Source organism: Manis pentadactyla, chromosome 18 (assembly GCF_030020395.1).
Source record: "Manis pentadactyla isolate mManPen7 chromosome 18, mManPen7.hap1, whole genome shotgun sequence".
Taxonomy (NCBI): Eukaryota; Metazoa; Chordata; class Mammalia; order Pholidota; family Manidae; genus Manis; species Manis pentadactyla.
The window spans coordinates 31,587,111-31,613,346 of NC_080036.1; the positions used below are offsets into that span (position 1 = coordinate 31,587,111).

Sequence of the window (26,236 nt, forward strand, 5' to 3'; positions counted from 1 at the left end):
CTGTGCAGATCAGCTGACCAGAGCCGGGAACACGCCAGAGCAGACCTACATGCCCGACTGAGGAACACCGAGGCCACCACTAGGCTTCACAAGGCGGACTGAGGGTGGTGGCCGGGGCAGCAGGGGCACACGCGGCCCTAGGGCCAGGGCAGCAGGGAGGCTACAGGAGCAGAGACCCGGACAAGAGGCAGAGCCCACAGTGCGGTGGGAAGGGCCCAGCCAGGGTAGCTCTGCGAGCAAGCGCCGCATCTGATGTGTCTCACCAGCGTCTGCACATGTTTACGCAGACACACCAAGACGGGTGGAAAATTTCTAAGATGGGCAGGACACCAAGTTAGATGCCCACCTGGACACAGTTAGGAGAGAGGCTCCTGGGCTCACCCAGCCAGCAGCTACAGGCCCTGCTTAGGGGCCCCACCAGCACCCCTGCTCCAGCCCAGGATCTGACTGCGCGGCCACAGCAGGGCGCCTCTCGCAGTGCCCTTTGGTTCTGAGTGCCGCAGGGCTTGCTGAGAGCTGGGGCCGGACTGGTCTGCTAGCTCTGCTGACCAGAGGTGTGGCCTGGTGTAGTTAACCTCTCTGAGGTTCATCTGTAAAATGGGATAATACAGGCAGCTACTATATACCAGTGTCCTGTCAGGGTGGGAAATGCATGGAAGTGCTTAGCATGATACACAGAGGCTGTGACTTTTACTATTCTTGTACGGTTGACACTGATGTCTCCACAGTCAGCAGATCCCAAGGGTGTGGGAGGCACTGTAACAGGATGGGCCGCCTGGGGCATGAGGAAACCAAGTTCATTAGGGCCCTTTGGGCAGGGCGGGTTGTGAGTAATCGGTTCATGTGTGTACATGTGTGTGTGATCAGGAAATCCCTGGGACAGAATAGAGTTGCAACCAGGTCTGTCCAGCTTGGGGGGCAGCTGTATATAGGAGATATACACAGGGCTACGGGGTGAAAGTGGGGTGCAGCCCGTCTCTGTCCTCACCTTTGTCAGTGAGTTGTGCAATATGGGGGTGGCTGTGGCCTTCGGTCCAGGAGGACAGACCTTAGTCTTATGGGGTATCTCATGGAGGAACATATGTGCTAGGCACCAGGAAGTCACCCTTCACAGGCAGAGGGAGCCAGCCCATCCCTGGGCCAGCAGGTAATGACAAGGGAGACCTGCACAGCACCCTCTGGAGCTGTTGTCTGTGCTTCTCAGTGGGCAAGCTAGGCCTCAGGCCTCACCCTCCTGCTTGGAGCCTCCACTCTTCCCTGGTCACCACAGCAGAGGAATGGACCTTTGAATGTGCTTCCATGCCCTGCCTTCCTCTTTGGAGGCCAGACCCCACATCATATCAAACACTTTACAACGTCCCACGTCCCATAGTCAACATATAAGTAATTTTTAGCTCTAAAAATGTTTGATGGGATTTCTATAATTATGATCTTGATGTTATCTGAGTATGAGGAATTCATTTTAACGTATGTTTCTCTACAACTTCTTGGCAATCATCACAGTTATGCAGAAATCCTGGCTGAGTGAGGAAAAGCCGACCTACAAATTATTTGCAAAGGCAATGACATTTTTTATGATTACTATGAAGTTGCCATAATATTATGCTTTGTAGACATTTAATTAAATGCTTATTAATTTTAATTTTGCTCTTTTTTAGGTTTTGGAGCCAATATACAGTTGACCCTGGAACAATACAGAGGTTAGGAGCAGGACCCCCATGCAGTTGAAAACCCATGACTAACTTTTGACTCCCCAAAACTGAATTACTAAACACCTACTGTTGACTGGAAGCCTTACTGTTAACATAAACAGTCCATGAACACATATTTTGTATATTCCATGTATTATATACTGTATTCTTACAATAAATAAGCTAGAGAAAATATCAATTATAAGAGGAAGAAAATGTACATTTACTGTACTGTACAGTGTTTATTGAAGAAAATTGCATACGAGTGGACCCGTGCAATTCAAACTGGTATTATTCAAAGGTCAGCTCTATTTTTCTTAGGCCACAGGCATTTCATAGGCCCCTTGAAAGCTGGTGCCAGCATGTGCTGGGCCTACAGTCTAAGGAATGAACTGTTGGGGCCTCTGCCTGGCTCTGGCCAGGCCCAGAATGTGGCCCTCTGAGGAGGCTGCTCAGTCACATGCCCTGAGACCCCAACCAGGGGAAAAGTATGAAGGTCTTGATGCCAGTCGTAAGATCTCAGCAGGGCCCCAGAGGGCCCAAGTCTTTCTGCCCACCTGGCCCAGCTGAGTAGAAGTGGCCCACACCTGCCAAGGCTCCAGGGGGCCTGCAGGTCCCTCCCGATGGCTCCAGACTCCCCTGCCTGCCTGTCTCTCAGGGCCACACTGGCCGCTGGTTATTTCCTAAGCAAACCCTGCATCGGCACCCCCTTCCCAGGGCTGTAAGCTGAAGGCCGCTGGACGGAGGAGCATCATCTCTTCTCCCAGCACCTCCCATCTTCAGTCTGGACAGCTTTTGTTGCTTATGTAAAATGCTAAACAGATGCAGCTTCAGTCCTCGCCCTTTTCTAACCAGATTCCCCCACAGCTGTCCTGCATGGAAATTCTGGGCTGTCTCTGGCGGCTCCCAATTCCTTGGAACCCTTCTCAAAGGGCTCAGTGACACTTTGCAGTTCCCAAGGTCACTTAGATTAGATGTCAACGTCTGGTGGACAGGCACCACCTTTGCACAGCCTGTGGACCTGCCCAGTGCCCGAGGTGGGTGTGCTTGGGGCCAGAGGGTCGGCCCTGGGAGTCCACATGAGGTCCTGTCCCCTCAAGCCTCCGGGGAATCCAGTGACCAGAAGGAAGTGGCCAACCCGGAGGAAGTGGCTGCTGTATATGAAAAGGGGAAATTTGGGTGGTGAGCTTGCTCCCACCTTGGAGGCCCCGGATCTCCCCGAGCCCAGGAACACCTATGAAGAAATCCCAGCAGCCAAGAGCAAGGAGACTGGATGGACACACAAGGTGGGCTCCATGGTGGGGAGGGTGGCCACCCACCCTAGGGGGCCCCTGTTGGTAGGAGGGATCTGCAGCTCCCAGACAGGGCAGGACAGGTGACCTGACCTCTTTTCCTGCCCAGAGGTGCCCATAACTTTCCAGCTCTAACATCTCCGTGGAAGTGGTGGGAGAGACAGCTGTCAGGCTTGGATGTAAATTGGGGCTCCTGGTGTTTCTGGGGTCTTCCTCTGCAGTCCGCTCGGCCACTGCAGGAGTCCCAGGGCCTGAAAGGTGGGGAAAAGGCCCCGGCTCCAGGTTTGACTTGCCTCAGCCCCAGTCATGGCTCAGCCACTCCCCAGCCATGTGGCTTTGGGCAAGAGTTTCCTGACAGGTTGGGGATTTAGCAAGATAAGATACAAGATACCCAGTCAACTTGAATTTCAGATAAACAATGAGCATTCTTTTTTTTTAAGCATAACTATATCCCAAAACATTATTCCTTGTTTATCTGAGCCAAATTTCATTGGGCATCTTACACAGCAGCCCACGCAGGACCTCCCTTTCATCCTCTGTAGAACAGCTGGTCCTCCTGTTATGTTCAGGGGTGGCTGCCCAGAGGGTAGTCCTAGACACCCTCAAGTGCTCAGGACACAGCCTAGAGACTTCTAGAAGCAGTGTTGTTTCTGAGGCTAAAAAAGGATGGGGCAGCAGGGATCAGGAGGGCAGAGGGCAGATGTGAGGGGTCCCCAGAGAGGCAGAGGAACCCTCCTGAGCCCTTACCCCCACATGCTCTGCCTACACCTGGAGCCAGTGAACCAGAGTCCGCACCCCTTCGGGACAGCCTCAGATCTCGGGCACATGCACCCCCTCTCCTGGACTGAACAGCCAAAGCCCGAGCCCCCTCTGGATGGCCTTCCCAGGGAGTCCTGCTGCTCCCCCTCCGGGATGGGGAGGTCCTCGGAGGCTGCCTGTGGACAGTCCTTCTGAGAGCCACAAGCCACGTCAGCTCTGCCCCTGGCTGCAAGGTCCCACATCCTCCCTGCTTCCTGGTGACACCATGTATGACAGACCCCCAGCCTACCTAGGACACGTCTGTCCCACTGCCCAGGGGAGTAGAGAGCTCCAGGTAGGGGACGTGCGGTTGGCCTTCCGTCTCCACCCCTTCCCAGGCTCCTCCTCCCTCCTCCCACGCTGCAGGCTGGGGCTGGAATTCCCCGCACAGGGGGAGGCCTGTGGACCACCATCAAGTCCCAGCCTGGCCTTTCTCTGGGCTTCACCCGAGCCCAGCCAGGGGTGATGGGCCCTCAGTCAGCTGGGATATGGCTTGAGCGTCTTCTCCCTCTGCAGCCTGACAAGCTCCAGAGGATCTTCTTTGTGGACAAGAAGCACAAAGCCTGAGGAGGGCCTGGCTTCCAGCAGCCACCAGTGGTTTCCCAGCCTGGGCCACATTGGGAATTATTGGGGTGCTCCCAGACCCTCAGACCCGCCAGCCTGCCATGGAACCTGGCTCAGAGAACAGGGGAATGCCTGCCCGGAGATGGGTGGGAGGGGACCTTCAAGCTGCAGGCAGCTCCGGGCTGTGTCCTGCTCCCCAGCACCTCTCACACTCCTGGAGGGGGAAATCAAGGCCGAGAGGACCGGGACTAACCGAAGGCAGGGGCCAGACCCCCATGTCCATGACGGACGTTCTGAGCTGGGCTGGTGGCCTAGCCTGCCTCCCACCGCTGACCCCAATGGAGCACATGGAGGCCCTTGCTGGGACAGGCATTTTCCTAAGTGACATCATGCAACTGCTCCTGGGGCCACACCAGTTCCCTACTCAGGGCCTATCAGCAGAAAGGAGGGGAGGCCAGAGGCCACAACTCTCTCCTGCCTCGGGGACGGTGGGGCAAGAGGGAGTCTCAGCAAAGCCCCCACCTGAGGGGCTGGACTCCCAGAGCCCCAGCCTTCATCCCAGCCTCACCCTGCAAACACCAGAGACCCTGGTCTGGCCCTGCACAGACTGGCTCAGCTCAATTTGTGGAGGAAATATACCCTCAGCTGCCCCTGGGCTCTGCAGCTGCTTCTGCTGAAAAATGTGGCTCTGTGAGCTCACCTCCCAGGGCGTTATGAGAACTGAAAGTAGGCAGCCAGCCCTGTGCCTACATCCCACAAACATTTATGGGAATTGTTATTGCTGAGGGAAATGGAAACAATTCTACCCTAAAGTCCTTTGTGGGGCTCACATGAAGATTTGGGGCACAGATATGTGTTCCTCCCATAGGCATGGCATTGAAATAAAAGCTAATGTCTAAAGCAGGAAGGCCGGGCCACCCCAAGATGATGCTCCAATCGGGTTTCAAGGTCCAGAGGGTCATTTCCTGACGCTGGCAGACACAGAGCACAGGGACCTGACGGTGTTTACTCCCAGAAGTTCACAAACCTTTGGACAGCACACACCAGTGAGGATTCCACATCGAGGGGAGGCAGATGGGGTGGTGCTCTGGGTGCTCAGGACACAGAACCAGAGGCAAGGATGGAGCCCCCGGACCCCCTGTTCACATAGCATCATGCAGGGGGCTGGAGGGAGGAGGGGAATGGGGGTGCAGCCAGCTGTGGGTTCTGCAGGGAGATTGCTTAGCTCATTAAAACCTGTCCTCTTGTTTTTTCCACTTTGCCCTGGGTGACCAGGGGCCCGGCCAGCACTTGGACAAGTCCAAACCTGCCCATTAGGCTTCTGATGAGGAGAGGACCAAGGGGTAGGGGACTTAGGGGACAGAGGGAGGGCCTGGTGAGGGGCCACAGGTCCTAGGCCAGACTGCAGGGGCTGGGCAGGGCCCTGCTCCTCACATCCCCTTCCCTGGTTAAGGATTTTTTGCTGAAAGGGCCGAGGAAATGTCCATTGGTGTCACCTTGAAGCCACCACTCCCGTCCTGGGGAGCTCAGAGGTCATGCTTATACAGACAGCCAAGCTGGATGGACGCACTGCACCCTACAGCCTTGGTGCTGTCCTCAGATCCGGATGTGGAAAGTGCTGGAAATACAGAGGGAAAGAGGGTGAGAGGGCTGGGCTGGGTGGGTGAGGGCTCCTCAGCAAAAGGTCACCCAGGAGGACACAGGGGACACAGATCTTTCCACCCAAGGAGCAGCTGCCCCACATAACCATGGGGCCCAGGCCTCACCCTTCACCTTAGAGCCCAGCTCTGCAGGGCACAGAGGATTTCCCGCCACCCACTGTAGGGAGCTGACCTGGACTGTGACCCCCTGCCCCAGCAGGCCCCTGGGGGCACCTGAGGAAGTCGGGAGCCTTGGCAATCATGTCCTCAAAGTCGGCAAAGCCCAGCTTGCCATCACCGTCCAGGTCTGCCTCCTCGATGACCTTGTTGCACACGAGCACCACCTCGTCCTCATCCAGCTCGGCCTTGGTGAGCCGTGCCAGTGTCAGCTCCAGGTCCTCCTTGCAGATGAAGTTGTCTGTGTTGAAGTCTGCGGGTGCAGGCAGAGACACTCAGGGAGGGTACCTGCACACTCTGGGGACACTGACAGGGATGGGGGGACACCCACAGTACAGAGAGAGTAACACCACACTCCACAGGCCAACTCCCGTGGCCCCCACAGAATCCCAATGTCTGCAGGTGTGACCCGAGACCCTCTAGAAGTCCAAACCTTGGCTTCCTGGGAATTTCAGGCCCTCCTGGCCTCGCCCCACAGTGGGCCCTGTATTTCCTCCAGAGCTGAGGAAGCAGCCCAGGGAGGTCAGGTGACTGAATCAGGGCCAGAGGGTTGCTCAGAGGGGAGCCGGGGCCCTGGCAGGACCCACCTCTTCTAAACCTCAGCACGCAGGGTCAGGACCCTCAGCAGCAGCAGGCCGTGGGGCAGGGACCAGGTTTGAGTCCGCCTGGCAAGTGACACCATCGCTGCCCCACAGACAGCAGAATGGTTTGGACGAGCACATGGGCCAGACACGAACCCTCACTCCCTTCTGACCATGTGCTTGACCTGACGCCCAGAGGTTCTGCCTGGGGTGCTCCTCTCGCTGACCTGTCAGCAAACTCCGCTCACCCTTCAATGCAAACGTCCTTTCTTGGGGGGCTTTGTGGACATGTGGGATGCCACTGCTGAGGCCCCTGCCCACGGGTCACACCCTGACACTGTGGGAGCCACGGGGAGATACCTGCTGATGCAGACACCGTGCTCCACGGCATTTAATTTTCAATATAAGCTTAATTAGCAGGTGCAGAGTCCCTGCTGTCCAGGGAAACGAGGAAACGAGGCCTGGAAGGGACAGGTGACCTGAGGTTGCACCCCGGGTCTGGGCTGACCCCTACACTGCCACCTCCCTGCAGGCCTGCCGGGCGCAGGCACAAGGCGGGGTTCCTCTCTGCCCTCCTGTGGCCCCTGGAATGCTCTCTGCAGAGATCTGCTGGCTGACTGGAGGGTGGCACTTCTGTGCCCATGTCATCCGAGGCCCAGGTCCAGGAGGGGTGCTCCTCGCCAGAGGCCAGGCCCCAATTCTCCCAGCACCAGCCCCCAGGTCCCAGCTGTCTCCCTCTCCACCCCTGAGCCCAGCGCAGCCAGGTGCCTCTCTGTGCCCCTCACCTGTTCCTGCCTGCCCACCCGGGGGCCGCGCTGGCCGTCTGTGGGCCCGAGACCAGAGGGCTGGCAGGTGGAATTGAGGAGCTTCTCACAGAACCGCGGGCAGTTTGTGGAGGGCAGGCAAGGCGGCGCTGCCCTTCTGGCGTGCGAACAGTGAGGGTGCACAGGTGCCCGACCCGTGCCCCCTAGCGACCACCTCCACAACGGAAGCCGCCTGCCTTAGGGCCCGCTCTTGACCGAAAGAGCTGGGCCAGGAGGCTTATGCGCGGCTCCTCTGGCCTAGGCCGGGTCCCAGCGCCTCCCTGGGCCTCCGCGGCCGCTGTGAGGTCGTGACTCCCCGCCTCCTGCGCCCGAGGTGAGCCCTGCAGGCGTGCTGGGTCCCCGCGCCGCTGGAGGACCGGGCGCCTCGTCTGTGCTGGCGCCCTCTGGTGGCCGGCGGGGGCGCGGCGCTGAGGCCGCCGGGCTGGGCAGAGGCCGCCCCACTGGATCGCTGCGGCCGGCCCGGCCTCCTTTCCAGCCCCTGGCCTGGCTAGTCCAGCCCACCTCCAGGATGCTGAGATCTTTCCAGAACACAGAGCTGCCCTGCCCCGCCTGCAACCTGCAGTGCCCCCCCGCCAGGCCCAATCTCCTTGGCTGGCTACTCGCCGGCCCTCCAGGCTCCCCATTATGCCCCCCTCCCCGCATCCCCGCACCTTCCGGCTCCTGGACCCTCGGGCTGCTCCCCGTGCACGTTTGCTGCCTCGCTCCTTCCTTTGTCCCCGCCGCACATCCCCTCCAGCGCCCCTCCTGCGGGGCCGCCCCGCTGGCGCGCTCAGAGCCGTCCCGGGCCCCCGTACCGTAGATCTTGAAGGCGTAGTTTGCCTTGAGCTCTCGCGGCGCCGACTCGCAGAGCACGGAAAACATGTCCACGAAGTCGTTGAAGGTGAGGTTCCCCTCGCCGTCCTCAGAAAACGACTCCACGATCCTTTCCTTGAAGGGATTCTCCTGCGGGAACAGCCAGGTGTGCAGCGCACAGCCCGGCCGCGGAGGCTCCCGGCGTCAGGTGCAGACACCGTGAGCAGCCAGGGGGGTGCCGGCGCTCGGCCATCCTCGGGCCCGCAGCCCCGGGCAGTGGGGCTCACTGGCTCTGGGGCCCCTGCTGCCGCCCCACCCGGAGGCCTCACCTACCCGCAGCTCCGGCATCTGGACGATGAGGCCCATGGGCACGTGCACGATGGGGCTCTTCCTGTAGTCCATGGGGACAAGGTTGGGGGCCAGCTCGTAGAACCGTGCGTGCAGCCTGCGGGGCGGGGAGGAGCTCTGCAGGGGGCAGCCCTGCCCCTCTGCCAGCAGGCTGCTAGGCCAGGGGCCCGGGGAGGCCGTCCACTCTGCACACGGGATGGCGATTGTGAGGCCACCCTGGCCAGACCCGCGCTGACCGCCAGACCACGTCCCTGCCCTGTCCCTGCAGTACTGTAGCGGCTGCCACCTCCTCCTCCGTCACCTCCACCTCCACCAGCTCCTCCATGTTCTCCACCATCATCGCCTCCACCAACTGCCACCACAGCCCATCCCACCCCCAAAGGCCTGCAACCAGATTCTTTTATTTTTTTCTCCTTGGTGCTTCTAAGGGTCTTCTGTGAGTGTCACGTCCCCTCATCCAGTTCTCCCCATGATTGTACAGAAAGATGCACCGTGACCCCAGTTTACAATTCAGCAAACTGAGGCTTGAAGAGCTTAAGAGCAATTTTTCTAGGACCACAAGCCAGGAAGCATCAGGAGCATGGCTGGAATGGGACTAGAATCCCAGCACAGGAACTCTTACATGCTCTTCCCCGCACTGTACCTGAAACAGTTGACAGGCTGTTCACTGGCCCGCACCCACCCAGGCCCCGGGGTTTGCGTCTCTTGAAGAGCTCCCAGCTGCCCTCTCATCCTTGGGGAGCCCTCTGAATGGCCCACCCACAATTTCTCCCGCTGGGAGCTGTGGGGACCAAGCCCGTTGCCTGGAGGCCTTCTTTACTGAGGGGACCCCATTTCCCTCCCCTCCTCCCCTTCTCAGCAACCTGGTGCTCTAGAGGCCTGGACCACAAGCCCCTATGTGCTGCGTGGACCGTTGAGGGGTGAGGCATCCTGACACTGTGTCAGCTGGAAGCCCCTCTCCTGTTATTTGGTCTTCTTCTGCCCCGTGTCCCCTTCCTATGTCCCTGACATCCAGAGAATAGCACCCCGACTCCAACCCCCAGACAGGTACAAATTTGGCTCAGCTGAAGTTGTCCATGAAGTGCTGCCAGATAGGGGGACAAAGGTAAGGGGTGCTGACTGGTAGCCGCAGCAGGTAGTCTGCCCCAGGTGAGGCCGAGGGTGTGAGGATTGGACCAAGGTGTGACCCCACACCTTCTGGTCCTGCCTGCCCAGCTACCCCCAAAGCCAGATCAACCCTGGCCTCTTCTAAGTGGCCTGGCCCAGGTACATACTCCTGGGCCATCTCAGCAGACTGTTCGGCTCAGCCACCTGATGCCCCATCAGGTTCCACTCAGTCCTTGTCACCCTGCTGCCAGCCTTCTGCAGCCAAGCAGGTAGCTGCTGCCCGGCTCAGGTGGATACCTCAGCCACCGTTCAGCGAGTGTTCATCTCTGCTAGGCTTTGGGTTAACTCTGTTAGGTGACTTTACTCAATTGAATCCCCAAACCACTCTAAGAGAGTAGTAATAGTCTCTCCATTCTTCAGGAAGGAACCTTTGCTCAGAGAGGTGCCTGTCCCAGCTCACAGAGCCAATGAGCAGGGCGGTGGCGTGGGGGTGGCAGGCAGGCCCTCTGAATTCCACCATTTGGCTCCTTCCTGCAAGTCAGGCCAGGCCATTGTGTCAGCACCTGTCTCAGAGCATGTGCACGGCAAACAAAAGGCAAAATGCCATCAGCCCACTTTCCCAGCAACACATTCCTGCAAAAGGGCCTGATCTCACTAGGAAGCTCCATGGCTTGGACACACAGAGCTGGAGGGAGAAAACCCCAAACCCCATCCTTTGGGTGACAGGGTTCAGCAGATACCAGTGACAGGATGGAACTGGGGCTCTCCACAAGGTGGCATTTGAGGACTTTCTTTGCTCTTACTTTCTGCTGATGGAAAAGGTACCACTTTTACACTGTCCCAAAACATGGAACCAGGACTTGATCACACTTTATGGATCTGTTTCTATGTCCTTTTGACAGATCCGTTGAGTTTCCAGTGGTTCATTTCCCACTTGATTTGGCTCTTGACATGTTGGATGTGTGTTGGGGGTTTTTGGGGGCTGCCACACACCTCCCGACTTCAGAGGGGTGGCTGCAGCGGGAGCTGGGTCAGGCCATGGTTGTAGACCACTGATGACCCACGGTGAATAAATCTCCCTGTCAGTAAAATGGGGGCTGTCCTCCCAACCTCACACTTGTGTGGATTAACTAGGATGGCACCTGTGAAACCACCTGACCCCCCCTGGTGGCTATCAGTGCCAACCCCGCCAGGGGCTCCCTGCACGGTGGGGGCTGTGAGTCCTGGCAGGCTCAGGAGGTGTCTTCTGGGGTGGGAAAGCTGACCTCTGCCCTGGGGCACAGATCTGTTCTGATTCCATGACTAAAATGGCATCAGAATTTTTTTAAGGAAACCTCAAGGGAAATTTGGAAAGCGGAATCACTCCAAAAATTGTCAAAGACCATCCCCATTACCCCTCCTCCCAGTGAAGGGCTCTAATGGCTCAAGATTTACATGTAGTCCTATTGTGAGATCCAGGAACACAAATAACACCTGGGCTATTGGACTGTACCAGAGCATGGGGCCAAAGGGGGAAGGCCTGCCAGTCTGCTTAGAAAGTGAGTGAGAGGCCAGCTGCCAGACCCAGTAGGGAGCGTCCACAATGCGACAACGGCACCTACACATGCAGATGCACAGATATTATAAAATAACATTGGAAAGGTAAGTCTGAAGCATTTGAGAGAGTAACACATCAGGACCAAATGGGATTAATTCCAGGAATGCAAGGTTGGATCAACATTTGGAAATGTGTGACTGCAAATCCTATTAAGAAAAAATAATATTTTGACCATCCTGATAGCTGCATTTATGACTGGATGGCTGTACGGACCCAGGAAAACACGTGAGCACATATACCACATGTTAGCACTGATGGATCCTGCGGAGGGCATTAGGAGGGGTGATAAGAGGGAGCCCCCCGTTCACTGACTTCCTCACCTACTTCTGGATCGTTTGAGTTTTTAGAGTATTTATTAATAAAAATAAGGAAGTATTCGTAAAGTATGTATTGATTTTTCTCAGTAAAAAACTTAAAATCCTTAGCAAAACAGAAACAAAAGGATACTCTCTACCTCAAATCAATGCCCAACATCATACTTCAATGATAAAATACTAGAGACATTCCCATAAAAGTGGGGTGCCAACTATCACCATCATTATGTAACGTTACCCCGTGAGTGCTAGTCAGTGCAATTAGTTGGGAAAATAAAATGGAATATTTAAATATTGGAAAACAAATTACTTTTTGCTGGAAAACCAAAAAGAATCAGTTAAAACTCTCTGAATGAGAAACATCTTGGTAGCTCTCCCACACAATTGTTTTTCTGCACCTCAGCATTAACCTATTAAAAAATAAGGTACAAAGAAAAGCTAATTCACAACACAAAAAAACACCCAAACACCCCCCAAGCAATTAAATATAAAATAAATATGAAATGCATACAAAGAAAACCATGAAATTTTGCCAAAAGATATAAAACATTTAGGTAGTTCAATAACCAACTTATATTCCTGACCAGAAAAGCTTAATACTGTAATGATAATATGCTCTTCATTTTCCTGCAAAACAAATAGAATCTTAATAGAGATCTGCAAAGGACTGAGAACCTGTCAGCCTGACTCACAAGTTTGTTTGGAAGGGTAAATGTAGAAGAACTGGGGGGGAAACCCTGAAAAATGAGCAGCTGGAAAACACCGGCCCATCAGATGTTACACCATAGTTTAAAGTTATAATAAGTAAACGTGTGCAATAGACTCTGGCATAGATGAGGCAGACCAGGAGAAGAGGCAGACGGAATATAAATAAGAATTAGTGGGAAGTCGCAGACTGGCTGATGGTCCACATTCATGTCTCGCTTTCACATAATAATTAAAATGATAATTTCAAATGTAGCTGCTGACACTTATAAATTCAAACACTACAGGGAAAGCCTGGATTCCTTGATCACGCTGGGCCTGCGTGCCCCAAGGCAATCCAGGCGGGCTCAGGAGCAGTTATTTTTGCAGGTCTCAGCCCTAAAGGGTTCCCACAGACTGGGTGGCTTCATTTATTAATTTATTTACAGCGCATGTTGGTCCCTGAAGGCAGCTGAGCTTGAGACCCTTGGGATGGTCAGTGAATGATTTGGGGGTCAGAGGACAGAAAGGATACACAAGGCTATGACTGAGGAAGTAGGGGGATGGGCACTTACACACAGCCTGGGGTGGTGGTTCAGCCCCTCTGGAGGGCAATGAGCAGTGCAGGTCAAAAGCCTTAAAAATGGCTAGACCTTGATCCTCTTGCAGTTCATAGGCATGACTGCATGTTCATGCTTTCCTGTGATGTATGCCTCCCTCAAACCTTGTGGACGCTGGCACATTGCCTAACTTGAAAAAAAAAGTTGCACTGATGATTGTAATAGCAAAATGTTGAAAACCTAAATGCAAACTACATGGATTAAGGAGGAGGTCAGATCATCTTTTCTCTTACCATTTTTACCTAAGGAAAAGCAATTTTGAGCAAATTACAAAACAACATGATGCAAATTCTTGATAAACACACATGAAAGAAAAATACTGGCATGATATATACCAAAGGTTAATAGTCAGTACTTCTGGGTGATAGCATTATAGGTTATGTTTTGCCCTCTCTTGACTGGCTTTATTTTCTAAATTTTCTGCCCTCATCATGTATCACATGTGGAATAAAAAATTGGAAGTAATTAAAATAGATTATACAGAGTTTTTAAAAGGCTGAGAAAATAAATCGGCCAATACCTTGGGGGGCTAGCAGGGAGGGCCTCTCTCTGCCCTGAGGGACCAGGACCCGTGTCTCACTGACTTTACTTATTATAACTTTACGGTTTAACAGCCTAAGTGGGGGTGCTGGAGTCAGAGAGCTAAGTTCCTGCCGGGTAGGAGGCAGCTGCCCTGGGGCTCAGCATCAGGGTGGAAGGGCTGAGCCCTGGGGAGTAACTGGATCCCCCCAGGCCAAGAAGGGAGTGGGGCTGTGGTTACCCGACTCCCACCAGAACCTGCCCTTGAGTTTCCTCAGCGCCACCTGCCAGCAATCAGTCTGCAGCTCCCTCGGAGAACCTTCCAGCTGTGGGAGGGGGCTGCAGGGAGGGTCCTGGTCTGGGCCTGGCCCTGCGGCCAAGCTGCTGTGCATCACTGGGCAGTTCCCTGCTCCTGGCTAGCTCTAGGCTGCAGGCCTCATTGCCCACTTGGACCGGAGATGTGATCAGTGGAGCAGGCTCCCCCGGCAGGGGTGGTCAGCTGGACTGGCCTTTGCTGAGGCCCAAGAGAAGTCTGGAGGAGTGAACGGCTGCACCTGGCTGGCTATCAAACCACGCCGGGGCTCTTCCAGGACCACACACCCTGGTCTCCTCGCCCTTCCTGAGGGTGGGCGAGTAGGAAACCACTGCAAGCAGCCCTGGGTGGCACTGAATGACAGTCACCCTGGCCCTCTCAGCCGCAGGGCTCAGAGGAGATGGCGTTCCTCGGAAAGGAACACTGTTATCCCCATGCTGCAGAAACGGCATCTGAGACACGGCAGGTGCTACGCAGCGGGAACCACATCCCAGGGCTCCTGCTACCTCTGGGCCCTGGGTTGTCCTACAGAGGCTGGGGTGCTGACGGGGGCCAGGGCTGTGGGGAGCCAGAAACCCCGCTGTCCTCCCACCTCCTGGGGCTCATTTGCCAAGAGATCAGGGACACCTCCGAAGGCCTATCCTGTTGAGTCCAGCCTGGCCTTTGAGCCACCCTCTTCCCCACAGGCAACCATGCTTCTGTCAGTATGACCACTGGAGGGAGGGACAGATGAGGCAGGCCTGTGCCCTTGACCCTGCACTCCTGGCCTGGAATGCTCCCCAACTGGCCAACCCTTGTCCTTTACTCACACACTGTTCAAGTGCTTGCTGGTGGCTAAGAGGTGCCATGTCCAACGCAGGTGTGGGGAGCCTGGGTTCTGCCTGCCTGCCTGTAAGTCGGGGGGCTGGGCACCTGAGCCATGGGCCCACAGAGCCCCCCAAAAGGCTGTAAGAGTGGCTATATGACTGCTGGGGCAGTGGGGAGTTAGGGGGCTGTCAAAGTAGATGACTTGGGTTGGGCTTTGAAAGCTGTGTAGGAGTGTGGTGGGTGAGAGAGGGCAGCCTAGGCAGCAGGGCTGGCCAGTGCAGAGAGCTGGACAAGCTTCTGTTACCAGAATAGAAATTGCTGTGGGCCTCAGAAGACATGCAGCCTGGGCTCGGTGCCCACACAGGAGGGAGGTTGGGATGGCAGGAGCTCCCAGCCACAGAGGGTGAACACCGGGAATTACATAACATGAGGACTGTGCCAAGAACTCTGAAAGGTAAGAGATGCCACAGGAAGCTGGATGCTGGCTGTGTCACCATAACTCTAGGAATGCCCCGTCCGAATGCAGACCCACCCCACACATCCCTCAAACTACAGCCAAAGTCCTATTTTCAAACACCAGCCCTGGTATCCCTGCCTCTGGGAACTACTGTGTGGGCAAGTATGGTTACCCCATTTCATAGGGGGTTCCAAGGCTCAAAGTGCACCCCTAGGCTACAGAGCAGGTGCCAGAGTAGGGCCCAGGCCCACTGATGCCAAAGCCTGGGGGCTTTGCCCCTCATCCTGCCTGTCTGAACTGGGCTATCCCGGCCCACCCAGGGGACAGGTTGGCAGAGCAGCCTGGGTAGGGAGGAAAGGCCAAAGGATACTGCCTGTCCCTACAGAGTGGCCAGGACAGTGACAAACCACAGCTCTCTTGGGAAGCTGTGACAGGCCATCAGCCTCAAGGGAAAGCCATCCCGAGGCCTTGCTGGCTTTTACCCATTACTTGATAGCCCAGCATGGGGCCAGGTTTCCTGGCATTCTGAGTATGCTCACTGTCTGGTCCTGGGGCTCCGAGGCTGCCAAACCCCTCCATGTCTCTCTGCTAGGCCCACCTCCCCAAACTCCAAAGAAAGGGGTTATCCTGGAAAGCAGAGACCCCTGCAGGACAGCTCAGGGGTAATGGGGCATTTGAAGACCATGGCCCTGACCTTTGGACCTGCCAGCATGGGAAGAGCATCTGAGCTGGATGCCAAGGGACCCCTACTCTTACACACAGGGATCCCCAGTCTGGCAGGCCCCAGGATGCCATGAAATAGCAAGGGGCCCAGGGTCAGAGCCACAGCTCTGTCTTGGGCTGTGTGACTCTGGCCCAGTTGCTGAGCCCTATCTGTAAAGTAGGGAAAAAAGGGTTCTCCTGATTCAAGGACACAGTAGCGACATGAAAATCGGCCTGAAACCACCCACCAGAGCTGCACAGAGAGTCAATTCCTACAGAAGGATGTGGCCTGGGAGGGGTGGGAAATGCTGAGCCCACACCTGCGCTGGCTCTTCCCTGCTCCGGGGTGCAGCCTGCCCACGGGGTCCCTGCCCCATCCCAGCTCCAAAGGCGGGAGCCACACTTACTTGAGGATGTCCTTCTTATTGAAGAAAGTGCAGTCCTGCGGAGGGAAACACAGTCAGGGCCTCGCTCTCCTTCCCGCTCAGAACCCCCCAGGCGCACCCCTGCCTGGGGCAGAGGAGTCACTATTCAGCCCTGTTCCTGCCCTGGGGACAGCAGTCCTGGCGGCCTCCCCTAGGATTTCCACTGCCCAGGCAGCTTGGCGCCTGGGGTGGGAGGCGGAGGCACCCGGGGGCACATGGAGAGTCATGGGAGATGTCGTTCATTGCAGGGGCCAGTGGACACCAGGGAAAGTGGCTGGGTGCCGGCTCAGGAGTGAGTGTGGATAAGGCTGCCCCTGAGAGGGGTGCCGGGGGGTTGGAGGCATCAGCAGCCGCCTGAAGCCCACCAGGCAGCTGGACCAGCGGCAGCAGAGGGCAGGGGTGTGGGGAAGAAAGGGGGTGAGGAGGCAACAGAGAGGATGTGGGCAGGGACGAACCGGTGGCATCCAGACAGAGGCAGGAGCATTACTCACAGTGGGGGCAGCACTCGGGCCTGAGGTGGCCCAGATTATAAACTCATCTTGGGGGCCCTGCCTTTGGGTGATGCCCCCCTCCCACAGCCCCGTCTGCCGGGTGACTGCAGCCACGACACCAGGCCTTAGTGGGAAGTGTGGAGGTGCGAAGGACCAGCCCTGGTGAAATGCCCAGCTATCCCCTGCTCTCTGGTGGCTCTGCTTGTGCCAAGGCTGTAGCCTGAGGGCAGAGGGTGCCTCCGGCCCTGCAGAGCCAGAGCCCTTGGGTGGTATGCTGACCAGAGCTGGCTCTGCGGCCCAGGCTTGCAGGCAGTGAGCCTGCATGGGCTGGGGTCCCTGGACTGCACACCGAGGAACCAAAGATTGGGCCTCCAGGATGCACATAACCGTGACTTCCATGCCATGCCTGCAGGAGCACTGAGGAGGGGTCCAGTGGGAATTTCCAGGCCCCAGTTAACTTCACCAGCCTGTGTCCGGGAGTTAGACTAAGGACCCCTGTGCTGCCCTGCCCATCCTGGAACATAAGGGCTTCTCCTGGGGGCCCAGGTTTTGTTTTGGCAGTAGCTCCTGTGGAGGAGCCAGGAGAGGCTCAGGCGGGGAGGCAGTGCTGCCCCACCTGGCATGGACAAGCTCTCTGTGGCAGGCTGGGGATGTGGGCTTTACTGCTCAGCAGACCTCAGAAACCTGGGGCGGGCAGTGAAGACAGGCCTTCCACCAGACCTCCCTCGGCTCCAGGGCTGGTGCCACTGCCTGAAGGTGCCCAGCAAGGAGGACCAGGGCTCTCCCAGTCGGCCTGCTGGGGGGTGTCAGCATACCTGGGAACGGGAGTGGTCCTGGCTTCTGCTGTCTTTTCCCCACCCTCTCTTTCCCCTGGGCCCTGGGCTGCAAAGGACGCACCTGGTTCTGACCAGATGGTCACACTCTCCCTTGCCACACTACTTACACCTGTCTACATTGGTGATCCTCCAGGTGCAGTCCCTAGACCAGTGGCATCAGCATCATCTGGGGACTGAGCGGAAATTTGGGTTCCCAGGCCTCACTCCAGACCTAAACTCTGGGGATGGGGCCCAGGAATCTGCCTTTTCAAAAAGCTCAACCTGTGAGGCTGGTGCTCACTGAAGAGTGAGGGCCTCTGCTCTTGAGCAGAATCATCTGGGGAGCTGTTTAAACATCTGTGCCCCCTCCCACCAACAACAACACATCCCAGCTCTCTTCAAAGGGAATCCCTGGGGGCAGATGCAAGCATCAGCGGTTTTCAAAGTCACTCAGGTGATTGCCATGTGCAACCTGGGCCGAGAACCACACCACAACCAGTCGTGGTTACAGGGTTTGTCCAGGGGGTCCAATGTTTGCTCCCCATTGCTAGCCTATGGGGCAGGTGCTATTTCCCATTTTATACGTGGGAAACAGTTTCAATAAAGATGAACAGCTCACCCTTACTGCACATGCAGCCGGGAGTGCGGGGCTGGAATTCAGGCCTCTGTGCTTCCTGCCCACAACTCACTGATGGGGACAGAGCTGTTGTCCACCCATCATGCACCAACCATGGCCTGCTTCTGCTGTGTGTCCTTTTCCTGGCACACAGCAAGTGTTCAATCCAGGCTGGTGGGACAAGTGGTCAGAGTTCTGATACAGCCTCCACAGCACTTATGTTATCATCTGCCTGGCTGCAAGGTATTTCACTGACTGTTGGCTCTGCTTAACCTAACCTTTCTCTTCCCTGGCAACATTTAGCAACAGCTGTTTCTAGGTTCTCAGTGTTACAAAGAAGCTGCCAAGCACCTGCTCACAGCCTCATGTTTCTTCTGCGGACTTTACTGCCCTGGGAGTTGCCAGGAAGGTAGCTCACAGGGGGTGATGGCAGGTGCCTGAGAGTTCTCATGGCTCTGAGGAACCTCGCAGGCTGAGGGGAAGGTTAGCAGGCAGACTCCTCTCGCCTTGCTCTGGGCCCTTGGGGAAATCATCCCCTTTCCTGAGCCTCGGCTTCTGCAGCTATAAAGTGGGGGTCCTGCCTCTCTGAACAGGACAGTGAGGAGCAAACGAGGCAAGGTGCTGGAGGCCTATCAGCACGGCTAACAGGGTTCTCTGCCCTTTTGTGCACCAGCCCCCTCCACTACCCCACGTCCCTTCAGAGGCTGCAGCTCCATGTCTGCTCCATGGAAGTCTCCAGACAAAAGTCCTGCCTCCTCCACACACTCAGCTGCCTGGGGAGCCACAGACATAGGCCTGCAGGAATTCTGTCCTGTGCTCCACTGAGAATGAATGTCCTGGCTTGGCGTGGCCCTGGCAATTCATGGGGTGGGTCTCCAGGTCCAGGCTCAGGCTGGTGGCGGCGGCGGGCGTGGGGAGTGAGGGGGGAGGGGGCCCAGCCCAGAAGAGGTGGACTCTGGCAACCGCGAGAGGGTAGCTGGGCTTTTACAGAAGCTCGGGGTCATGCCAGCTCAGCTTGCATCCCACCCCAAGCCTATATCCTCCCCATCACCCCTACAAGTGCCTCCCCCTTCTCCCACTTGTCCAGTCCTTCCCGTTCTCCAAGCTCAACTCAAAGGCAGCTGCACCCAGGCAGCCTCCCATCTCACACCCCTGGTCTGCCTGTGCCAGGGTCACGGACTGAACCGCAGCCATGATGGCTGGAGGGACGCTCCACCCAGCTGCCCGCGCAGGCCCAGCCCTGCCCAGCTGACCATCAGGTGGCTCAGCTGACCCGCACAGGAGCCCTGGGACAAGCACAGTCTCATTTCAGAGGTGGGGACACAGGCCAGAGGGGACAGAGGCTAAGACCTGTAACATCAGTGGCCCAGCCACAACTTGGACCCAGGGCTCTAGACCCCTTGGACCTTTCTCCTCAGAGCCATGCCCTGACCATCGTTTGTTCTCCATTCATTGGACAGCAGTGCCTCTCTGTGCCTGGGCAGGGGACACCCACACAGGAAGGGGAGGAGGGAATAGAGTGATGGCAGGAGCATGTGGGTGGCTGCAGGGGCAGACAGGAGAGGGTGCCAGGGGGCAGTCAGACCTCCAGCTGGCAGGAGTTGGAGGAGGCCTGGCCCGGGGGTGCTAGCTGGGGAGGTGGCACAAATCCCAGGTGAGACACAGGCCTTGTTCATAACTGACAGTGTGGGCTGTGCGAGGACGGGTTGGTGGCTGGGGAGGGGTGGGCAGTGTGGGGAGCAGCAGTGGGTTCTGGGGAGGCAGTGAGCCCTGCTTTGGAGTTGGAGGGGTCTGGGACTGTATTAGGAAGGTAGAAAAGCTGGCTAGGAAGAAATCTGAACTTTGGGAATCCCTGGCACCTGGGGAAGGGGGCCCTAAACAATGGGGATCCCTTGGGGCAGGCTGGCTGTAACTCAGGTTCCTGCCCAGCTGGCCTGGGATAGTAGGGAGGCAGATTGCGGGAGAGGTGGGGCTCTCAGGTTTCACGTTGCAGGGTTTAGGCCAGGCTGCCAGAGGACCAGACCCCATGCCAGGACTGGCTCCAAGTAGCCAACACCAGGCCCTGTCTGTGTGGAAACCCAGCTCCCCAGCCCAGGGGCTCCTTTTCTCTCACGAGTGGTCTCTGTCTGCCGGTGCCACCTCCAGACCTTTACCCAAGCTGTACCCTGCATATGAAGTGCATCCTCCCGGGCCCTGGGGGGCAAAATGCTCCAAGTCTCCATGGGTCTGCTTGTGGTGGGTGGTGGTCTGCTCATGCCATGTTATTTCTGACCCTTCCAGCAAAGAAAAGCCTGCCCCCCTGCCCTAGGGTGCTCTCCACGGCCCGCCTCTCACATGGGCCACACTCTGCAGACACCCAGTGCCCAGAGGACAAAGAGCACACACATGCCCCAAATGGAGCAAGCCTCGGATTCACAGTGCAAATTCCCGGGTAAGTCCTGAGGGGGCAGGGCTTGGAAGGGCTCCTCAGCCTCCCCTTCCTCTCCTGGAAACTGGCTAATGACCCCCAGCCAATGCCCCTGGGAAAGGCCAGAGCACTGGCTGCAGTGGCTGGGACCCCGGTGCTCTGGGAATAATCAGTCTTCAAGAGGGCTGAGGAGTGTGTGAGCAGGCTTCCAGGAGAAGGGCCCTTTACTTTGCCCTGCCCGCATCAGAGGACCCACACTTCAAGCCTGAGGCCAAAATTAAGCTTCCTGTAGGCACAGGTGTTATAGAGACCCTGCTGGTGCATCCCAGCCCCTGCCTGGGGGAGGCAGGAAAGGCTTCAGGATGGGGCCTTGAAGGGTGGGGGAGAGCATCTGGAGGGGAGAGGCACCCCCGAGTGTGGGCAAAGGGAGGGAGGAGAGAGAATTGTGTGCCAAGGGACCTGTGTATGAGTACAGGGCAGGGAGGGTCCCGGAAGGCTGGCCAGGGCTCTGGGCAAGTCAGCGGGTCAGGCTTCAGCCTGCGACCACGGGAAAATTTTCGCCTGGGTGGGAGAGCACTGGGGTCTCTGATCTGGACAGCTCCCTGGCTCCGGGAGACAGGGGACCTGGATAGATCTAAGGGGGTGGCTCGTGAGAGCCCGAGGGAGCTTGGAGAGGTGGCCATGTAGGACTGGTGGCCGGTTTGCCTTCTTGCTCTAATAATCTCCAGGAGACCCCAAGGATAAGGAAGACACTCCGACTTAAACCCAGATTCGGGGGCTGGTGCATCTCATCCCAGTATAGGTGGGACCCCAGCTCATGTCTGCGTTAGGGGACTCACTGCCCCGGGCTGCTTCCGGGAACCGGGAATTGGGGGCGGTCCTGTCCATCTCCAGGCCAGGGCGGGCTCCGGGATGCGAGGCTGGAGCAGAGACCTGCGGCCGAGGGCAGGAAGGCTGAGCGGGGGAGCGGGACACGCCTGGGGGGTCCTCTACGGGAAAGCGGCCCCGGTCCCTGTGGGGAACTGAGGCTCGCAGAAGTCCGCGGCCAAGGTCACGCTTGGAGCTGGAGGCAGAGGCAGGGCTGAACCCGGCGGGCGCCCCGGCCAGGGGATGGAGTGGCGGGGGCTCCGCGGCCGTGGCTCACCTGGTAGTTGTCCAGCTGCTCCTCAGTGAAAATGGTCTGCTTGTTCCCCATGGCGGCCGTGCCGCCTCCCGCTGGCCGCCGTCTCCCGCTGTCTGCACCCTACCCGGATGCCCCGCAGCCCAGCTCGAGGCGTCCACTGACCGGACTCGCCCCGCCCATCCCCGCCCCAGGCTCCGCCCACAGATCGGACAAATCCCCGCCCCGTCCCAGGCCCCGCCCATACCAGTCATAGGCCCCGCCCTCTCCCGTGGTCCCGCCCCCCGGTTGGGCAGGGATCGCAGCCCCGGACCTAGAGAGGAGGTCAGCACTTTACGCCTTAAAATGGGCGGTTTGTTTCTTAAACCACTTGGGAGCAGATGACAATCGAGATCTGGTCAGTGCGTCGGGGCGGCCCGAACGTGGGCGTCTAACCCGTCTCCAGGTGGCGCGGACGCTGCCGGCCCCCGAGCGCTCCTTGAGAATCAGCGCCCGGGCTCAAGGTTGTGGTTCCTACGCGAGCGGGGCCGAGCTTGGCGGGTGATCCCTGGTGTTTTTACATTTTCCTTTTCCATCTGAGGTTCCTGGTTTGGGTTTTCCAACATTTTGCCACCTTCCGGCGAGAAGAGTAGCCGTCAGCTGAGTAGCGAACCACCCAGTTGAAAGCTCAGGCCATCGGAGGTATGGCCGTTGCTATGAGACAGGCAGAAAGCAGTTCGGAAGCCCAGGGGATTCCTCACCAGCCTACAGATGCTGCGTCATCACCTCTCATTTGCACCGGACACGTGTGATGGGGGCCTCGGCAGCGAAGAAGGCGGAGTGTGTGATCGGAGGTGCAGGGCAGGTGCGGTTTTAGAGCAGGGGACAGGCCTCTCTGACCCTCTCTCCATCTGTGCTCCCCCTTCTGTGTTGGAGCTGGGGAACGAGAAGCCCTCTGCAAACCCAGGCTCACCGGTACGAGTGCTCCTTTCTCCCCACACCTTAGGCTTTGCATTGCCCGTGAACAGGCCAGAACCCCGTGTGTTGAGACCCTGTGCTGGCACCTTCTTCTGCAATCGCTCACAGACTGCTCCTTTGTACACCAGGTCCCAGTAGAAAAGCGAGGACCTCTCCAAAGAGGGCTGTTTTCAGTTCTGGGGCGTTCCTTCTCTCACAGGAGGTAAACAGAAGCAATCAAGCTGACTAGAAAATTCCCTTAACGAAGGCTTTTGGATCGCTATTGTCATTGCCCTAAGTGATAGCCTCTCTCGAGGGATCACAACAAAACTGTGAGGAGGGGCAACGGGTCCAGGTCCCGTGTTACAGACTAGAGACCCGGGCTCTAGCAACGACCTGCCCAGTGCCACCCAGCTGGGAAGGGGCAGAGTGTGGCTCTAACCTCATTTTCTGATCCCAAATCCTGCATTTCCACTGGGCCCAGATATTGGGTGTGGTCTCCAAGGAAGGCAGTGTGTGGCCGCAGGGCACGTGGACAGGGGAGAAGAAGCACTGACTGCGTACTAGGTGCCTGGGTTGCCCCAGATGCTTTACTTGCACCGAATAGGACTATTCCAGGAATGCCTCTTAGGTCTGTGGAGCGTGGCGTGATTATCCCGTTTCACAGATGGGGAAGTAGTCTCAGAGAAAGTGACTTGCTCAAGGTCATGGGTGGTGAGGGTGGATTTAAATCTGGGCCCCAACTGTCTTGATTACACTAAGACAGGGGAGCATGCGGTTACTGCTGTTTTAAGGCCAAGTCCTGGGCCGTTGCGGTCTTGTAAACGATGTAACAGGAGAGGTGACACCATTGTTGCCGTTAAAGTGCTCATTAAATGTCAACTTTTTTTTACTTATGACTCATACCATAAAGTCTATTTTAAAATTTGAAAGGAAAACAAGGATAAATACTGTGTAATTCTCAAGGAGTAAACTTGATAGGAGGTCTGAGTAAACACAAGACAACATAAATCTCTTTCCTTCTTTCCACATCCCTCCCTCCTTGACTAGCTGCTCTTGGGGATGAAATGTCATTGATCTTCAGGTTGTTCTAAGACTTTGAATCTGAGGGGATCTTGCTGGCAGAGATGAAGCACCTTGGGCCCATGGCCTGGGCAGGAATATTTAAAGCAGACCTGCCTTCTGGCAGACGCAGGCTTGGGAGTCATTCGCTGGTCCTCCACTCACATCCTTTGCTATCCCACCGCAGTTCCTGTCGGCTCCAGGGCCCCTGTGGGCATGTCCTCGCACTGTCTTGGCTCCTCTGGTTCTATCATGAGGCAGTTCAGACCCTGCACCTCTCCGGGTCCCATCTTCGCTCATGCTGGTCACCTTGGCCTGTCCCCTGGCACAGCTGCTGCTCGTATTGTGAGAAGTAACAAGGCCACCTCAATCTCACACACACACTCTGCACACCCTTATTTAAGCTGACCCATAGTCTGGCACTGAGCCGACCTTAAGTCTTTTGGCCTACGCGGCTGGGAGACTGGAGTCAGTTTTTATTGAGAGAGGGAAGACTAGATGAGGGAGCATGTTTTCTGCTTGTCTTTGTTCATCTTTACAAAGAAGTTACAGCAAAGCATGGGAGGTATTTAAAAAATTTTTTTATTTTTAATTGTTAATTTTTAAATAAAGGTATCATTAATATACAATCTTATGAAGTTTTCACATGAGCAACATTGTGATTTCAACATTCACCCATATTATCAAGTCCCCACCCCCACCCCATTGCAGTCACTGTCCATCAGTGTAGTAAGATGCTATAGAGCCATTACTTGTCTTCGGCATGAGAGGTATTTTCAATGTTGATTTTTTTCCTGAACATTAAATTATAAACCCCAAGATACTAAAAGTCTTCATCATAATTATTTGTGAGGGCTGTGTGGTGGTCCACTCAATTCATTTACCCTATATTACATGAGCATTTCCTCTCTTAATCATGTAGGCTGCTTTACTTTTATAGATAATCCTATAATCAGTATCTTTGTGCTGATGGCTTTGCCTGTCTGAATTTTTTCAAGGAATTAATTCTCAGGAATGGATTTACTAGGTCAAAGAGTAAAAACACAATAGCTCTTGAGAAATGTTGCTAAACTGTTTTCCAGAAGGACTGTATGCAATTTACAGGGCCAGCCAAAACTTAAGGGTGTGGCAATTCCACTGTAACTTAGATAGTACAGGACAGTCACATTTTATTAACACTTTCTAATAAAAGGGATAAAAAAATTAAAAAAAAATTTTTTTGCATGCACTGATACTGTTAAGATTTTGGACGTTTTAAGTTTCTTCATTTGTGTTTCATTGGCTGTGAACTGATGGTTTGGGTCCTTTGCCCACTTATTTATTAAAGTACTAATATTCAGGAAAATAAACTAGGGAAACTACTAAAATAGATGTTTTCTGTTTGCAAAAAATAAAAAGAGGCATTTGGAACGTGAACTACATCTTATTTTGCTGATTTATTAATTTAAAAGTTGCCATATTGATTAAGGAATTTTCTTAGAAGGACACACATCTGGATAGTGCTGTGCTACAATAAGGGCACACTTTCTAGATCTTTCTTTGAAGTCGCAAAGCTTCCCACCATCTGGTCTGATTACACCTGCTGACGGTGTCTCTGGGCACTAACGGTAGAGTGAGGCCACAAAGGGGCTCATGCAGAGGGAAGTAACCTCTGTGTTTGGGGAGGGCAGTGATGGCGGGGAACAGGTCCCAGCTGGGGAGAGGGCGCTGTCTCCCTGACTTCCCTCAGGCTGCTTGGGAGGCAGGGGGCACTAGTTGTGGGAGTTGGACTGGGAAATCTCTGAGATACCCTTCAGCCCCAAGAGCCTGAGCTTCTGGGGAATTCGACGCTTTTCCCCGGGCTGCTGACATTTCACCTCTTCAAGGACGAATCAAGCCCCATCTCCATAGTGGGAGCTTCCCTAACCAAGCCCCACCCGCGAGAGTTACAGCGCCTGTCATATCTGACCTTGTCTGGTCTCCCCGATAGCCCTGGAGGGCGGGAGGGGCTCATTCATTTCTCTGTCCTCGGAGTGCAGCTGGTAGGGACTCCGCCTGGGGGCCTCTGCTGAACTGGATGACCCCTCGGAGGAAGCTCAGCAGGGAGAACGGCCTTAGTGATTTGTGGCATCATTGCTTCCTAGCTGTACCTGTTTCTTCAGAGTTTTCGTCAAGATTAAATGAAAATCGGAGAAAACCATTCAGTTTGTTTCACAGCCTCTGAGCAGCAAGTCCTCTGGATGTGCTGGTCCCTCTTCCGGAAACAAAGGTAAGTGATGCCTGTGGGCTGTGGAAGATCTCCGCGGACACAGCGGGCAATAACGTGATAATGTTCCCGGGAGAGGTGGGAAACAGGGGTGGGGAGCTCCGAGTGGGGGGAAAGGGCACGCGGGCAGGTCTTGGGGGTTCCCAAAGGAACCGACATCCGAGCTGAATCTTGACAAGCGGCTGGAATTTGAACAGGTGGAAATGGGCCCAGCACAGGGCGGGTGAAGTATGGGAGGCATTTAGGGGCTGGCCAGCAGTCCTACTTGGCTTGTGCACCGGAGCTTTGGGCT

General features: G+C 55.9%; 1 protein-coding gene, 1 long non-coding RNA gene and 1 other non-coding gene across 14 annotated transcripts; 2 read left to right on the forward strand and 1 right to left on the reverse strand.

Annotated features, from left to right (window-relative positions):
* Window positions 1-1,663: 1,663 nt before the first annotated feature.
* CIB2 (calcium and integrin binding family member 2) lies at window positions 1,664-21,881 on the reverse strand. Of its 11 annotated transcripts, none has more exons than XR_005030871.2 (7): window positions 21,726-21,879; window positions 16,235-16,269; window positions 8,693-8,804; window positions 8,362-8,509; window positions 6,179-6,415; window positions 5,373-5,963; window positions 1,664-2,845 (listed from the first exon to the last, which is right to left on the reverse strand). XR_005030871.2 is itself a non-coding variant. In XM_036916070.2 (7 exons), the coding sequence occupies exons 1-6, from the start codon at window positions 21,774-21,776 to the stop codon at window positions 5,872-5,874; spliced, it is 675 nt and encodes a 224-aa protein (XP_036771965.2). In that variant the 5' UTR covers window positions 21,777-21,880; the 3' UTR covers window positions 5,332-5,551; window positions 5,842-5,871. The 11 variants fall into 11 exon arrangements, 4 of the variants coding, with proteins under 4 accessions (XP_036771965.2, XP_057350698.1, XP_036771964.2 ...); XR_005030870.2 differs by lacking the exon at window positions 1,664-2,845 and adding an exon at window positions 3,430-4,559; XR_005030873.2 differs by lacking the exon at window positions 1,664-2,845 and adding an exon at window positions 7,529-7,664 and having other exon boundaries at window positions 5,332-5,963; window positions 6,220-6,415; window positions 21,726-21,880.
* Window positions 13,067-13,166, forward strand: LOC118927620 (small nucleolar RNA U13). Its single transcript, XR_005030903.2, has one exon. It is a non-coding gene; the product is annotated as a small nucleolar RNA U13 (small nucleolar RNA).
* Window positions 19,263-24,561, forward strand: LOC118927586 (uncharacterized). 2 transcript variants are annotated; one of them, XR_005030875.2, is made up of 3 exons: window positions 19,263-19,828; window positions 20,455-20,605; window positions 22,282-23,679. It is a non-coding gene; the product is annotated as an uncharacterized LOC118927586 (long non-coding RNA). The 2 variants fall into 2 exon arrangements; XR_005030874.2 differs by lacking the exon at window positions 22,282-23,679 and adding an exon at window positions 23,688-24,561 and having other exon boundaries at window positions 19,270-19,828.
* The last annotated feature ends 1,675 nt before the right edge of the window (window positions 24,562-26,236 follow it).